The 16,488-nt window shown below is 52.0% G+C and overlaps 1 protein-coding gene across 3 annotated transcripts in view; it reads right to left on the bottom strand.

The window, feature by feature from the left end:
- Positions 1-16,488, bottom strand: part of PRKD2 (protein kinase D2) — a 35,055-nt gene that overhangs the window by 17,490 nt on the left and 1,077 nt on the right. For 2 of the 3 annotated variants that reach the window (XM_032262556.1, XM_032262555.1), the window contains exons 3-9: positions 14,299-14,437; positions 12,737-12,868; positions 6,848-7,002; positions 6,519-6,741; positions 2,936-3,013; positions 2,698-2,851; positions 466-583 (exon numbers count right to left, since the gene is read on the bottom strand). In XM_032262556.1, coding sequence (XP_032118447.1) covers positions 466-583; positions 2,698-2,851; positions 2,936-3,013; positions 6,519-6,741; positions 6,848-7,002; positions 12,737-12,868; positions 14,299-14,437 — 999 coding nt within the window. Of the gene's footprint in view, positions 1-465; positions 584-2,697; positions 2,852-2,935; positions 3,014-6,518; positions 6,742-6,847; positions 7,003-12,736; positions 12,869-14,298; positions 14,438-14,852; positions 16,485-16,488 lie in introns of those variants that run through there. The other variant, XM_032262557.1, reaches the window with a different exon arrangement.

The raw sequence follows: 16,488 nt of genomic DNA, 5'->3' as shown, positions 1-16,488 counted from the left end.
GCCAGACTTTCCTCCCCAGTCCCTGTCCGGTGATGCTGTTTGGGGCTCCAGGTGTCTGGAGCACCACGTGCACGCCTAAGCCTAGCACCTACCCCACGATGTAACCCCACCCCGCCTACACGCCCTAACCCTAGCCCCGCCCCTAGCTTTAACCCTAGCCCATCCCCCAGACCCTAACCCCAGCCTCGCCCCCACTTAGCCCTCTTCCTCCAGCCAAGCTCCTCCCCTAACTCTAGCTCTCCCCGCCGCCCCCCACGCCGCGCCTTGCCTTTAGCCCCGCGTCTTCCCTAACTCCTGTCCCTCGTCCCACCCTTAAAACCCACACTCCTAATTCTAGCCCCGCCTCCAGCATGGCCCCGCCCACGCCCAGCTCCAGCCCCACCCACCTAGCCCCGCCCACTCAAGCTGAGCCGTCCCTCTTCCAACCCTCGCTCCTCTGCACCTGGCCCTGCCCCAGCCACTCACCAGCGTGTCCTTGTTGCTGTAATGAACCACCCAGCCCTCCCGCAGCGTGCTGCTGGATTTCCGTGTCGTGTGTCGCACCGATTGCACCACCCTCATTAGGGGGATGTACCCCAGGGAGCTGCGAAGGAAGAAGAAGGGGTGACAAGTCACATGCAGAAAATGACCATGCTGCTTGGGGCCGCAGGGGGCATCTCTGGGAAGCTAGGGAGTTGGAGAAGTTTTTTTGTTTTGCCAATACCCCCTGCTCCCACCCGCCACGTCCCCGGGAGTTTTTTGTTTCTTTGCTTTTAAGATTCTCGCTCTAGGCCGAGTGCAGTGGCTCACGCCTGTAATCCCAGCACTTTGGGAGGCTGAGGCAGGCGGATCACAAGGTCAAGAGATCGAGACCATCCCGGTCAACATGGTGAAACCCCGTATCTACAAAAAATGCAAAAATTAGTTGGGCGTGGTGGTGCGCGCCTGTAGTCCGAGCAACTCCAGAGCCTGAGGCAGGAGAACCGCTTGAACCCAGAAGGCAGAGATTGCAGTGAGCCAAGATAGCACCACTGCACTCCAGCCTGGTGACAGAGCAAGACTCCCCGTCTAAAACACAAAAACAAAAACGCGTGTGGCTCTTCCCCAGGGCCTTTGCATTTACTGTTGCCTCTGCCAGGAAGCCTCTTCCCCCAGAGCCCCACAAGGCTCCTACCCTCCACTCCCTTCAGCTGCCACTTCCTCAGCGAGGTCTCCTTGAGTGATCCTAAGTAAGCACATCTCCCATTCTCCATCTCCTCTTGTTTTATTTTTCTTTATCACCATTACCAATATCTGATGCTATGGATGCATTTATCAGCTGTCTCCCCACTGAGACCGTCAACTCCAGGAGGGCAGACTTACCTCTTTTTTTCATAGCTGTGAGCTTGGAGTCAGAACACAGCAGGTGCTCATTAATATTTTCCGATGCACCTGTGAGGGTGCCCCCTTACCCCTACACCAACTTTGTCACCCTGCAGGGTAGGTACCTCATCACCCCAGGAGAAAACCAGGGCAACCAGGGAAGTACCTAGCAAGTGAAGCAGTAGAGCTGGGATCTGGGCTCTCAGCCTCCAACGCCTGCGTGAACCACGCTGCTTCCCAGCTTTTTCAATAAACATTCACGCCACACCTAAGTAGGAAGCACCTGATCTGAGCCAGCCCTGTCCTAGGCACCTGGGAGGGCAGAAAATATCCTTGCCCTCACGCACCTGAGCACACATTCCAGTGAAGCTGAATAAGTATGAACTCTGTGTATAGTTTAAAAATCTGTAGGCTGGGGGCATGGTGGTGCACACCTGTAATCCCAGCACTTTGGGAGGCTGAGGTGGGAGGATTGCTTGAGTGCAGGAGTTCAAGACCACCCTGGGCAACATAGCAAGACCCCTATCTCTAAAAAACTAAAAATAATAATAATAATATAGGCCAGGTGTGGTGGCTCATGCCTGTAATCCCAGCACTTTGGGAGGCCAAGGCAGGGGGAATCACCTGAAGTCAGGAGTTCGAAACCGGTCTGACCAACATGGTGGAACCACATCTCTACTAAAAACACACATACAAAAAATTAGCCAGGAGGCTGGGTGCTGTGGCTCACACCTGTAATCCTAGCACTTTGGGAGGCCGAGGTGGGTGGATCACCTGAGGTCAGGAGTTCGAGACCAGCCTGGCCATCATGGAGAAACCCATCTTAAAAAAAAAAAAAAATTAGCCAGGTATGGTGGTAGGCGCCTGTAGTCCCAGCTACTCAAGAGGCTGAAGCAGGAGAATTGCTTGAACCTGGGAGGCAGAGCTTGCAATGAACTGAGATTGTATCACTGCAATCTGGAGCTCAGGAGTCAGGAGTCTGAGACCACCGTAGGCAACACAGGGTAGTCCCTGTCTCTACGAAAATACAAAAATTAGCTGGGTGTGCGTGGCATGAGCCTGTCGTCCCAGCTGCTCAGGAGGCTAAGTGGCAGGATCACTTGAGCCCAGGAGTTCAAGGCTGGAGGAAGTCAAGATTGCACCATTGCTCTCCAGGCTGGGTGACAGAGCGAGACCGTGTCTCAAAAAAAAAAAAAAATTATTTAAAAAAAGTTTTAGCACTTTAAGAGGTTTGCCTCAGAAACTGGGAAAATTTACAAATATGAGGTGATGCCAGCCCATTGTAGAAAAAAGTAAATTGAGGTTCGCTGTGCAGGACGGTCTTCCCCAGGGTCTCTTGGAGGGTTCTGGGTGTACCTCTGGGCCTTGCCTCCCTCGCCTTCCTCCTCCTCACTGGCGTGGAGCGCATTCTCCGAATGGGAGCCTGGAATCACACCAGCGTCCTCCGACTCATCCATGAGGGTGCCCTTGTCAGCCTCGCTGAAATCCGTGGCCTCCTCCATCGGCACATCTGCGGGGATGGAGGCATCAGGGGGGCCTCCACCCAGTCCTGCCCCTCCCCCTTTCCTCCCCAGCACCCCCGCCAGCCTCTCACCTCCATTGATGAGGGCCTCCCCCAGGCAGTCATTAGGGACACGGGTGGCGCAGCGTTTGTGACAGTTAAACTTGCAGTCTGGCAGGACAGGAAACAATGGGATGGGTGAGAAGGGGAAGACAGGTTACCTGGAAGGCCTGAACTTTGACCCCTAAGCCCCAGGCTCAAAACAGTCTACTCTTGCTGCCTTGGTCAGAACACTGGCTCCCTTTCCTGGTCATTTTCCCACGCTGAGACACAGTTTCCCCAACTATGGCGGGGGTCTTGATTAAGTGGGAGGGCTGGACTCAAAATCCCGACAGCTGCTGGGGGCGGTAGCTCCCGCCTGTAATCTCAGTACTTTGGGAGGCGGGGCAATTGGACCATTTGAGGTCAGGAGTTCCAGACCATCTTGGCCTACATGGTACAACCTCATCTGTACTAAAAATGTAAAAACTAGCCAGATGTGGTGGCAGGTGCCTGTAATCCCAGCTAGTCGGGAAGCTGAGGCAGGAGAATCACTTGAACTCGGGAGAGAGAGGCTGCAGTGATCCAAGATCGTGCCACTGCACTCCAGCCTCAAAGCATGACTCCATCTAAAAAAACAAACAAACCCTACAACTAAAGGTGCTAATGCTAAGTTTCCATGAATCTATACTCCAATTCCAGAATGTAATTGGTTCTTTATTTTATTTACTTATTTATTTTGAGACAGGGTTTTGACCTTGTTGCCCAGGCTGGTGTGCAATGGCTCAATCTTAGCTTACTGCAACCTCCACCTCCCAGGTTCAAGGGATTCTCCTGCCTCAGCCTCCGGAGTAGCTGGGATTACATGTGTGCCTCACCATGCTCAGCTAATTTTTTTGTATTTAGTACAAATGGGGTTTCACCATGTTGTTTAGGTTGGTCTCGAACTCCTGACCTCAGGTGATTCACCTGCCTCGGCCTCCCAAAGTGCTGGGATTAAAGGTGTGAGCCACTGCACCCAGCTTGTGATGTGTGTGTGTATGTGTATGTGTGTGTGTCTGTGTGTGTTTCTGTGTATGTGTGTGTGTGTCTGTGTGTGTCTGTGTGTCTGTGTGTATRTGTGTCTGTGTGTTTGTGTATCTGTGTGTCTGTGCCTATGTGTCTGTGTGTGTCTCTGTGTGTCTGTATGTGTATGTGTCTGTGTGTCTGTGTATGTGTGTGTCTGTGTGTGTGTCTGTGTATGTGTCTGTGTGTGTCTGTGTGCGTATGTATCTGTGTGTATGTATCTGTGTGTATGTGTGTGTATGTGTCTGTGTATTGTGTGTGTATGCATGTGTGTAATTAGTTCTAATGGTGCTGTGACTGTAGACTTTGAATACCCTAGAGCTGGGTTCCTCAGCCCTTACACCACTAACACAGTACCCAGGATACTTCCTTGTTTTAGGGTACTTGCTCTGTGTACTGTAGGATGTTTAACTTCCTCTCTGACCTCTACATACTGGATACCAGTAGCACTAACCCAGTATCACAAACAAAACCATCGCCAACCCTTGCCAGACACTCCCTAGGAGCAAAACTGTCCCCGGTCGAGAACCATTGCTGTAGAGTTCAACATTTCTATGGTTCTAAGGACACTACACATCAAACATGCTAGAGCTTACTAAAAACCTGTTTTATGAAGGCTCTATGATTCTATATTTCTTTGCTTTTTTGAGAAACGGTCTGGCTCTGTCCCCCAGACTAGAGAATGCAACGGCACAATCTTGGCTCCTTTCCATCTCTGCCTCCCAGGCTCAAGCGATCCTCCCACCTCAGCCTCCCGAGTAGCTGAAACCACAGGCACGCATTACCACGCCCAGCTAATCTTTCGTATTTTTTTGTAGAGACTGGGTCTTTCCATGTTGCACAAGCTGATTTTGAATTCCGGGGCTCAAGCAATCCACACACCTCAGCCTCCCAAAGTGCTGGATTACAGGTGTGAGCCACTGCCCCGGCCTGATTCTGTATTTCTAGGGCTTCAGAGTGTGACGTCCAAGTTTCTAGACATCTAGACATCTATGATTCGACACTTGTAAGACCCTTTAATGTCCAAGATTTTAGGATTTTATATATCTCAGCTCTAAAATTTGACAGTTCAACAGCTCAACAATTCTAGACTTCTCTACTTCAGAATCTGCAGATTCCAAGGTTCTAGGATTCTATATATCTAAGATTCTAGAATTTGATGTTCTATGCTTCTTTAGCTCTAGGCTTCTAAGATTCTAGAATTCGGTTGTTCCAATAAATTCTTGAGTTGGATGTTTCTAAGTTTACACTACACTTCTGAGGTTCTAGAATTATTATTACTATTTGAGACAAGGTCTTGCTCTGTTACCCAGGTGGGAGTGCAGTGGCACAATCACGGCTCACTGCAGCCTCAACGTCCTGGGCTCGAGCGATCCTCCCTCCTCAGAGTCCCAAGTAGCTGGGAGCACAGATGCATGCTGCCACACCTGGCTAATTTTTAGGGGTTTTGTTTTTGTTTTTGTAGAGACAGGGTTTAACCATTTTCCCCAGGCTAGTCCTAAACTCCTGGGCTCAACTGATCCACCTACCTTGGCCTCCCAAAGTGCTGCAATTACATGCATGAGCCACCACACCTGGCTGGATTCTGAATTTGACAGTTCAAAGTTCTGGGAGTCTAGAATTTCCAGGATTCTAGGTCACAACAGTATTAAGCTTGTATGATTCTAGACGTCTAAGACTCTCAAATTTGACGCTCCTATGTTCCTGTCATCCTCCAGCCCTGTAGTTACAAAATTATAATGTTCTGAGAATCTAAAACTTAGGAGATCTAAGATGTGTAAAGTTCTGTGGTTATTTTAGCTGAATTCTATCATTCAGAATTCTTAAATCCTATGATTCTGATTCTAGAATTCTCAGATTCCACAGCATTAGAATTCCATGCTAAGCACTTTATGAATCTAGGATTCTAAGGTTCTAAAGACTGAGGTTCAACTGGGTGCGGTGGCTCACATCTGTAATCCCAGCACTTTGGGAGGCCGAGGCAGGAGGATTGCTTGAGCCCAGGAGTTCAAGACCAGCCTGGACACTATAGTGATACCTTCTCTCTACAAAAAATTTAAAAATTAGCTGGGTGTGGTGGCACCACCTGTAGTCCTAGCTATTTGGGAGGCTGAGGCAGGAGGATCATTTGAGCTCAGGAGGCTGAAGCTGCAGTGAGCTGTGATTATGGCACTGCACTCCAGCCCGGGTGACAGATAATATCCTGTCTCCAAAACACACACACACACACACACACACACACACACACACACAGCCCAACTGAGGTTCCAGGATTCCAGAATTCCAAAAGTCCCAGAATGCCAGGATTCAGGGCTTTCCCCTTCTGAGGCCCTGGGCTCCCAAGGCTCAGAATACCTGGCTTGAGATCCTCAAGAAGGGACCTTGCCCCTCCTAGGTCCCTTCTTAAGAAGCTCTGCTCTCTCTGCCCAATCTCCCACCTGGTCCTGTTCCCCTACGCCCAGCACAATCTCCTCCAAAAGGCACTGCTACCTGTACAGCCTCCGCCACAAGCCCAGGTTGGGGCTGCGGGAAGGCTCTGACCCTGTCTGTCCTCCCGGACCGGCAGGCTAACCTTTGCATTGCAGGCCCTGCCGGAAGAGGCCCTTGAGGAGTTTCTTGCAAGCCTGGCAAACGGTGGGCCGTGTGTAGCTGTGGATGAGGAAGGTATGTGGCACCTTGACCTTGGAGAGCAGCATCTTGTCCAGCTCAATAGGGCGGCCCGTGTAGGATGAGGCAGAAGAGGAGGAGGAGGATGACGGGGGGCGGCGAGGCAAGAGTTCGGTGGTGCTGCGGCTCTGTCATCCGCAAGAATGGAAAGGACACGTCAGAATATTGCCCCCAGGTCTGGGCCCCGTCACCTCCCCCCAAGCCACCAAGCCGTCTCATCCCCCATCCCCTCACCAGCTCATCAGCCGTGCAGGGCAGGGACTCGGAGGTGCCTAGGCGCACTGAGTGACCACTGGCCAGAGACGTGGATGACAGGCGCCGTTTGCGGGCCCCGCTGCAGTTGTTGGGGATGCTGAAGGCGCAGCGCTTGTGGTAGTTCAGCCCGCAGCCTGTAGGGGGCGCCAGAGAGTAGGGGACTTGTCTGCCCCTCCTAGGTCCCTTCTTGAGAAGCTCTGCCCTCTCCACACAACCTCCCACCTGGTCCTGTCCCCTCACCCCCCAGCACAATCTCCTCCAAAAGGCACTACTACCCATAAGTCCACCAGCCCCCTCCCCCCAGGCCCACCCCTCCTTAGAGCTCCGCCCCAAGTTCCAACTTGTAGCCCCCAGCATCACCCCATATGTCACTCGGCCTCTGAACACGCCCCACACCCCACGTTTGCCCACCCCAACAAGGGACACCTCAAAGGTCCCCGCCAAAGCTCCACCCCTGGTTCTCGCTTGTAGCCCCGCCGTCACCCCATCTGTCCCCCAGTCTTGTACCCCACCTTTTCCCACTGCAGCAAGGGACGCCTCAAAAGTCCCCTCCAAAGCTGTGACCCAGCTCCAATCCTCTATGGTAAGCACCTCCTTCCCATCCTCCCCAAAACTCCTGAACATCTCCCTGGAGACACCTGTTCCCTCTTCTAGCCCTGACCTTCCTTTTTCTGAGGCCCCTCTGGTTCTTCTCTTTCCTCAGCCCCAACTTTCCAAGAGAAAATCCTCTCCTCACCCCCAACCCTAAGGTCACCATCGTCCCCTCCAGGTCTGCTCACCTCCCCCCCCCACACACACCCCACTTTCTCTGTAGACCTGGAATCCAGGAGATCCCTAAGTAGTGTGATTAAATCTTAGTAGTGTCACGCATGGTGGCTCATGCCTGTAATCCCAGCACTTTCGGGGGCCAAGGTGGGAGGTTCACTTGAGGTCAGGAGTTCAAGACCAGGCTAGCCAACATAGCAAAACCCCATCTCTACTAAAAATGCAAAACTTAGCTGGGTGAGGTGGCACATACCTGTAATGCCAGCCACTCAGGAGGCTGAGCCAGGAGAATCATTTGAACCTGGGAGGCAAAGCTTGCAGTGAGCCGAGATGGCACCACCGCACTCCTGCTGGGCGACAGAGCGAGACTCTGTCTCAAAACAAACAAAAAAATCAAAAAAAAAAAAAAAGAGTTTTCAGTTGTACTCCGGTTCATTGTACCATACTAGGCAGAAGTATGACTTGTTATTGTCTTTATTTTATTTCGTAGAGACAGGATCTCCCTGTACCCCAGGCTGGAGCACAATGGCACAATCATAGCTCACTGCAGCCTTCAACTCCCAGGCTCAAGCAATCCTTCTGCCTCAGCCTTCTGAGTAGCTGGAACCACAGGTGAGTGCCACCATGCCCGGATAATTGATTTGTTTTTGGTAGAGATGGGGTCTCGCTGTGTTGCCCAGGCTGGTCTTGAAGTCCTGGGCTCAAGCGATCCTCCCACCTCAGCCTCCCAAAGTGTTGGGATTACAGGTGTGAGCCACTGTGCCTGCCTGTTTTATCTTTTAAAATCCTCATCCATGGAGAAATCAGCTCAAGTCATCGTTTCTCACTGGACGCGTGCTCTAACACATCTCCAGTGATTCCAGACGATTCTAGGATCGCTTTCCATTCTGGAGGGAAGGATGTGCCTCCAGCCTTTGCACGCCCTTCCTGGACCCGCCTGCTCTGGGCTTTCCAGCTCCATACTTCATTGCAGGCACTGTCTTGGCCGCAGGCTGTCATCATGAAGGCAAGCTTGGAGAACCATGTCCCTGCAAGAAGAGCTTCCGCAGGGCAAATGGTCTTCGCATACAGGAACCATTTCCCAGTTTTGGCCTTGAATCGCTCATAGGCTTCCCAGAATTTCAGAATCTGTAACTCCCGGAATGAGTCTCAGGGTACAGTTAACCTCCCGTCGGAATGCAGTGATTTGGGCTTCTCTTGACACCACAGGAACTGGGACCATCATCTGTGATGCGGCCAATGAAGTCTGTGCTGAGAACCCATTAGGACTGGATGACACCAGGGCTGTAGCATGACAGACTGGATACGCTGAGACCGTGAGAGGTGGATATGGTGTGTGGACGATGGCAATATTTTTAAGAGTTTGAATGCACTGAATCAGTTTCTCCAGGTCTAGAGTCCTTAAATAACACAAGTACACTTAGGACTGCATGATGCTCTGAAACATAGGATACTGGAGAATCTGGATTTCTTTTTTTCTTTTTGAGACGGAGTTTTGCCCTGTTGCCCAGGCTGGAATGCAATGGCACAATCTCTGCTCACTGCAACCTCCGCCTCCCAGGTTCAAATGATTTTCCTGCCTCAGCCTCCCGAGTAGCTGGGATTACAGGCGCCCGCCAACATGCCCAGCTAAGTTTTGTATTTTTAGTAGAGATGGGGTTTCACCCTGTTGGCCAGGCTGGTCTCGAACTCCTGACCTTATGATCTGTCTGCCTTAGCCTCCCAACGTGCTGGGATTATACATGTGAGCCACCACACCCGGCCCAGAATCTGGATTTCTGTACAAGCGTGGCAGCCATGGAGCTGCAGATGCTACCTCAGACCTAATACCCAATGGAACATCAGAGAATATGCCTCTAATGGCAGGGCACATTGTATAAAAATGGAGGTGCTTGGGGCCTGGCGCAGTGGCTTATGCCTGTAATCCCAGTACTTGGGAAGGCTGAGGCGGGTGGATTACTTGAGGACAGGAGTTTGAGACCAGCCTGGCCAATAAGGTGAAACGCTGTCTCTACTAAAAATACAAAAATTAGCCAGGCATGGTGGCTCACACCTGTAATCCCAGCACTTTGGGAGGCTGAGGCAGGTGGATCACAAGGTCAGGAATTTGAGACCAGCCTGACCAACAAGGTGAAACCCCGTCTCTACTTGAAATACAAAAAAATTAGCCGGGCGTGGTGGCATATGCCTATAATCCCAGCTACTCAGGAAGCTGAGGCAGGAGAATTGCTTGAACCCGGGAGGCAGAGGTTGCAGTGAGCTGAGATCATGCCACTGCACTCCAGCCTGGGTGACAGAGTGAGACTCCATCTCAAACAAACAAACAAAAAGACATAAAAATACAAAAATTAGCCAGGAGTGGTGGCACGCACTGTAATCTCAGCTATTTGGGAGGATGAGGCAGAAGAATTGCTTGAACCGGGAGGCGGAGGCTGCAGTGAGTCAAGATCACGCCACTGCACTCCAGCCTGTGTGACAGAGTGAGACTGTCTCACAAAAAAATAAAAATGGAGGCACAGGGTCTCATGAAGGAATGGATGGTCCTCACCTGTCGTGTATCCTCATAGCCAATGCAGGTACATGGCGTTCATCTGTAGGCAGAGCCCCAGTTTCAACATTCTCACTCAGAAGCATGAGTAAGAGGGACAGAGGACTTATAGATCTTGACACTTGGGCTGAACCTTGAGACACCTTGACTTAAAGAATTGTATGTTTTGGCCGGGCGCAGTGGCTCACACTGTGTAATCCCAGCACTGTGGGAGGCTGAGGCGGGTGGATCATTTGAGGTCAGGAGTTCAAGACCAGCCTGGCCAATGTGGTGAAACTCCATCTCTACCAGAAATACAAAAATCAGCCAGGCGGTAGTGGCACGCGCCTATAATCCCAGCTACGCGGGAGGCTAAAGCAGAGAATCGCTTGAGCCTGGGAAGTGGAGGTTGCCGTGTGCCAAGATCCCACCATGCACTCAAGCCTGGGCAACAGAGTAAGATGCTGTCTCAAAAAAAAAAAAAAAAAAATTGTATGTTTTTAATCTATGATTTAAGGAGACATGTATGGGTGCTGTTATGGACTAAAATGTCTGTGTCTCCCCCTATATTTGGAGATGGTGCCTTTATGGAGGTAATTAAGGTTAATTGAAGCCGAAAGAATGTGGCTGTAATCCAATGGGACTGCTGATCTTTTTTTTTTTTTTTTTTTGTGACAGAATTGTGTTCCCTCACCCAGGCTGGAGTGCAGTGGCACGATCCCGGCTCACTGCAGCCTCAACCTCCCGGGCCCAGGTGGTCCCTCCCACCTCAGCCTCTTGAGTAGCTAGGACTAGAGGTATGCCCTACCATGCCTGGCCAATTTGTTGTATTTTTTAGAGCCAGGGTTTCACCATGTTACCCATGCTGGTCTCAAACTCTGGATTCAAGCAATCCGCCCACCACATCCTCCCAAAGTGCTGGGATTACAGGCATGAGCCACTGTGCCCAGCCTTCCTTATAAAGGGAAGAGATACCAGGGATCTCTCTCTCCCTCTGTGTCCCATGTGAATGCACAGTGAAATACTGGCCCTATTTAAGGCCGGAAAGCAGGCTACACCAGAAACAGAACCCTGCCAGAATCTGGATCTTGGTCTTTCTAGCCTCCAGAATGGTGAGAAGTAAACATCTGTCATTTAAGCCACACAGCCGGTGGTATTTTGTTACGGCAGTCCTGACAAACAGACAGGTGCCAGGTTGACGAGGGGTGGACCCTGGTGGTCACGTTTACGTGTCAGCTTGGCTAGGCAGGATCCGCAGTTATTCAGACACTAACCTAGAGGTTGCCATGAAGGTTTGTTTTTTCTCTTCACCCTCTCAACCCAGCTTCTCCCGACTCTGGGGAGAACTAGAAAGGGAAGGCGCTGTGGAGGTTCTTTCTAGATGTGATTAAAATCCATAATCAGTTGGCTGTAAGTGGGAGGGATTATCCTTCTTGTTCTAGGTGGGCCTGATTCAATCAGCTGAATGTTTTAAAAAGCAGATCAGAGACTTCTCGGATGAAGAAATTCCACCTGTGGACATCAGCTTCAGCTTGTGCCTGAGAGTTCCCACTCTCCCTTCCTGATACAATGGATTTTTCTTTTTTTTTGAACCAGGGTCTCGCTCTGTCACCCAGGCTGGAGTGCAGTGGTGCAATCAGGGCTCACTGCAGCCTCAACCTCCCAGGCTCAAGTGATCCTCCCACCTCAGCCTCCTGAGTAGCTGGGACCACAGGTGTGTGTCACCATGCATGGCTAATTATTTTTTGTACAGGCGGAGTCTTGTTATGTTGCCCAGGCTGGTCTTGAACTCCTGGTCTCCAGGGATCCACCCACCTTGGCCTCCCAAAGTGCTGGGATTACAGGCCTGCCCCACTGTGCCTGGCCTAACCAGCCCACACAATCCTGTAAGCTGATTCCTTGCATACAAATATCTTTTTTTTTTTTTTGAGACAGAGTTTCGCTCGTTACCCAGGCTGGAGTGCAATGGCTCGATCTCGGCTCACCGCAACCTCTGCCTTCCGGGTTCAAGCAATTCTCCTGCCTCAGCCTCCCGAGTAGCTGGGACTACAGGCACGCACCACCATGCCCAGCTAATTTTTGTATTTTTAGTAGAGACGGGTTTTCACCATGTTGACCAGGATGGTCTCGATCTCTTGACCTTGTGATCCACCCTCCTCGGCCTCCCAAAGTGCTAGGTTTATAGGCATGAGCCACCGCGCCCGGCCACATACAAATATCTTAATATATATCTTCTACAGGATCTGTTTCTCTGCTTGGTCCCTAACTGATACAGGCCCCACCCTCTTCCCCAGCCACCCTTCTACTCACCAAGACTCAGTACTTAGGTCCCTACTTGTCCCTCCCAGCTCCACCTCCTAGGCTCCGCCCCCAGATCCGAGCCCCGGCCCAGCCCTACCCCTCCTTCCCAAGCTCTGCTTCTGGGCCCTTACTTTTTCCCATTATTACTTCCTAGGCTGTGCCCCATCTCTGAGTCCGGCCCTTCCTCCCCTGGGGTCCGCAGGCCCAGACCATTAGGCTCCGCCCCCGGAGCTGAACCCCACCCCCGACCCCGCCCCTAACCCCTTCGCTCTCACCATCGCACTTGAGGCCCTGGCGCACTAGGCCGAAGAGCATCTCCCCGCAGTGATCACAGAAGGCAGGCGCCCGGTAGGAGTGCACCGTGAGGGCGTGCGGGCGGATCTGGAAGTCCTCGAAGGTGGCCGAGGCTGTAGACGGCAAATAGAGGCGGATGCTTGAGCCGGGGTAGGCCAAAGCTTTTCCAGACCCCACGTTGCCGATTTCTTACAGTCCTCCCAGACGCAAGGTTTGGTCTTTCCTTCCTTTATTATTTTGCTCTCATACTACATTCTGCCTGGGTTCAAATCCCACCTCCACCCCTGGACAAAACACCTATATCCCTATGCCCAGGCAGGGACAGAGAGGGAACTGGGGAGCTGTTTAATGGGCAGGGAGCTTCAGTTTTGCAAGATGACAGCAGCTCTGGAGATGGGCTGCACAGAGTGTGCATGAACTTTAACATTACTGAACTGTAATATTTTTATTTTTTGAGATGGAGTCTTGCTCTGTCACCCAGGCTGGAGTGCGGTAGTGCCATCTTGGCTCACCGCAACCTCTGCCTCCCAGGCTCAAGCAATTCTCCTGCCTCAGCCTCCCAAGTAGCTGGGACTACAAACGTGTGCCACCCTGCCTGGCTAATTTTTTTTTTTTTTTTTTTTTTTTTTTTGGTAGAGACAGGGTCTCCCAATGTTGCCCAGGCTGGTCTCAAACTCCTGGGCTCCAGCGATCCTCCCACCTCGGCCTCCCAAACTGCTGGGATTACAGCTGTGAGCCACTGCAACTGGCCCATTTTTTACTATTATATTAAAGTTTAACACAATCAGTTATGGAGCGAACTCCTCCTTCTCCTTTTTTCTCTCTTCTCACTACTGCCCTTGACTAGTCTTATAAATAAATAAATAAGCATAACATATGTCCAGAAAAGAACACACAAGTGCACAGCTCAATGAATTTTCAAACAGTACAAACCATGTCACTAACATCCTGATCCATATATGGAAGTTTAGACCAGTCCCTAAAAAGCCCCTTTACGACCCCACTCAGTAACCAACTTCCCCGAAGCCCCCCACTCTCCTTTTTTTTTTTTTTTTTAAGAGAGGGAGAGAGAGATGGAGTCTCACTATGTTGCCCAGGCTGATCTTGAACTCCTGGGCTCAAGCGATCCTCCCAGCTCCAGCTCAGCATCCCAAAGTGCTGCACTCACAGGTGTGAGCCACTGCACCCGGCCTCTCCTGACTTCTAACTCCAGAGAGACATTGTATCTGTCTTTTTCGTGCTTCACAGGACATCATACGGTTTGTAGCCTGGCATCTAGTTTCTCTCGCAGCGTTATGTTTGTGAGACGCATGTAGGTTGCCGTGGCTCCTTCATGCTCAGTGCTCTGTGAAGGCCGCAGCGTGAACGCACCACAATGCATTTACCCATTCAGGGTGGTAGGGGGGAAAGGCTTCCCCAGATGAGTCTAATTTGCAGAACTACTAGCCTCGAATTTCTAGGACGTTTCTCATGCCAACACCCGGCTACCCTCCCCTCCTCCAGATATCCCGGACCCGCCACCAGGCCGGCAACCGCCTCTCACCCGACAGCACCACCTCCACCAGGTCGCCCTCCTGGATGTCTCCGGCCGAGCGCACCAGCTGCAGAAGGTTGGCCGACGTGGGGTCATGTTTGAAAAGCAGGATCTTGTCGTAAAGGCCGTAGAAGCCACACTCAGGGAACTGAGGGGTGGGAGAGGGATGTGGCGATGGAAAGGCTCAGAGCCGCCTTCAGCAGCGGGCGGACTGTGACCCTCCCAGGGCAGGGCCGGCTGTTTCCCCCGGAAACTCAGAGACCCCGCAGGCCCTCGCTTCCTGCCTGCCCCCTCCCAACCCCAGTGTGAGCCGGGCAGGATGCCAGCACCCCAAGTGTGCGGGGAGGGGGGCGCCGGCGTGGGTTTGGTGGCTGGAAGGGGGAGCTGGGGTGGGAGGGATTGTGGCTCCGGGAGCGTGGACACCTCGAATTTTCCGGAACCTGGTGGGGGCGGGGAGGGGGGGTGAGGCTGAATGAACACCTCCTCGCCTGTGCCCCCGACCCAGGCTCACACACCCGCCCCCCAGCTTCCTTCCTGGATCTGTCTATTGTTGTCCCAGTTACCTGGCTCGAGGCCCAGCAATGGGGCGGGGCGAGCTGGAAGGAGGACTTTTCGAGCCTCCTTGGAAAGTGGTGGGGGGGGCGGGGGTCTAGGACTCGAAGGGGCTGGAGATGAGGAGGGTGCCTCCCACCCAATGCTCAAAGGACCCAGGTGTCTGGGTCCCTCAGCTTGGGGGGCCGGGGGCAGGAAATGAAACCTGATAGAACAGAAAGTGAAACTGCCCGGGGGGGGGCCTCGGGAAGGAAGGTATGGGGCTCTAACACACCTGGACCTGGCAGAAAAATAAAACTGGGGTGAAGCCTGAGCGGGGCAGGCTGGGGACATGAGCACTGGACAAAGTTCACCCAAGGGACAATCTACCCCCGTACTCCCACCGCCACCAGCTTCCCATGAAGTGGGCTGAGTTGGGGTGGGGAGCTGGGCCTGCTAGATTTGGGTATTTGGTGGGTAAAACCCTATCTGTTCTCACTGCTAAGAGCCAGCCCACAGAAGATCAGGACTGCCTTGGCTCTGACCCCTGGGAAGTCTTTGTCTACGCTTGTTTCCTTGTCTGGAGAATGGGGGAGCTGGCCTAGTTCCTCATGTTTCTCTGAAGCCCAAAGGATTCATTTCCAGGAGTCTGCAAAGATTCTGGAATTTGGATATTTTGGGATTCCAACATGCTCACATTACAGAATTCTACACTCTAGATTCTAACCTGGTATCACTATATATTTTAGGATTTCAGTAACCTACATTAGCAGTAATCTAATATTTTAATGTTCTAGGCTTCTGACAAGCTAGGGCTGTGGTATTTAGTATTTGAATTCTTTAGCATTCAAGGACTTCATCCATCCAGCATTCCAAAATTCTAACATTTTAACTCTCTAGGATTCCACACTCCAGGAATCTAACATTCCGACGTTTTAATGTTTTACTGTTTCACAAACTTCAGATTCTAACACTAACATAATGGTTCAGGATGCCTGGTCCAACAGTTTGTGACTCTAATATTCTCACATTTGTACAGTCCACTACTCCAACACAGAAGCCCTATTCGAACTTTGAACATTTTAGGATTCAGATGTGGAGTTCCACCTGGTCCCTTCATAACGCCCAGCTGCCCACCCTGGGGACTGTGGTGTCCAAAATTAAGAGCAGGGTAAGAGCACTGAGTAGGAAAGGGAATGGAGTCCCCAGAGCCTCTAGGGGTGCAGAAGGGGTGGCTGCCCCTCCACACACACCTCAGGCTTAGGGAAGGGCAGAACTGGGCTCTGAGACCTCACTTGCCCCTGGCAGCTGACTCAGGCACCTGCACCCACACATGTCACCGGATCGCCATGGCCAGCCCAGGTTCAATTTCTCCTGTTTCCACCAAATGGGAGGCCCGGAATGGGCCTGGACGTGAAGATCCCCCGAAATCTGCTGCCCCTTCCTCCCCTTTCTACACCTGGCTGGCCTCTCCCTTCCTCCCTGTTTGCTGCAGAAAACAACATGCAGGGACATGAAATTTGGGGAGGCCTCTGGGGCACCCCACCCCTGCCCAGTCCTCTCTCAAAGGGACGTGGGGTGAGGGGCAATGGCCAGGGAGCAATGCCCCCTATCCCTCCATCACACCCAATGCTCAGGTCCCCTCCCTTCCTCTTCCACACCCCAGGC

This window comes from Sapajus apella, unplaced genomic scaffold (assembly GCF_009761245.1).
Source record: "Sapajus apella isolate SASKATOON/1434 unplaced genomic scaffold, GSC_monkey_1.0 scaffold130, whole genome shotgun sequence".
In the NCBI taxonomy this organism is placed as follows: Eukaryota; Metazoa; Chordata; class Mammalia; order Primates; family Cebidae; genus Sapajus; species Sapajus apella.
The sequence above is the reverse complement of the archived record's forward strand: the minus strand, read 5'-3'. Positions and strand labels throughout refer to the sequence as shown.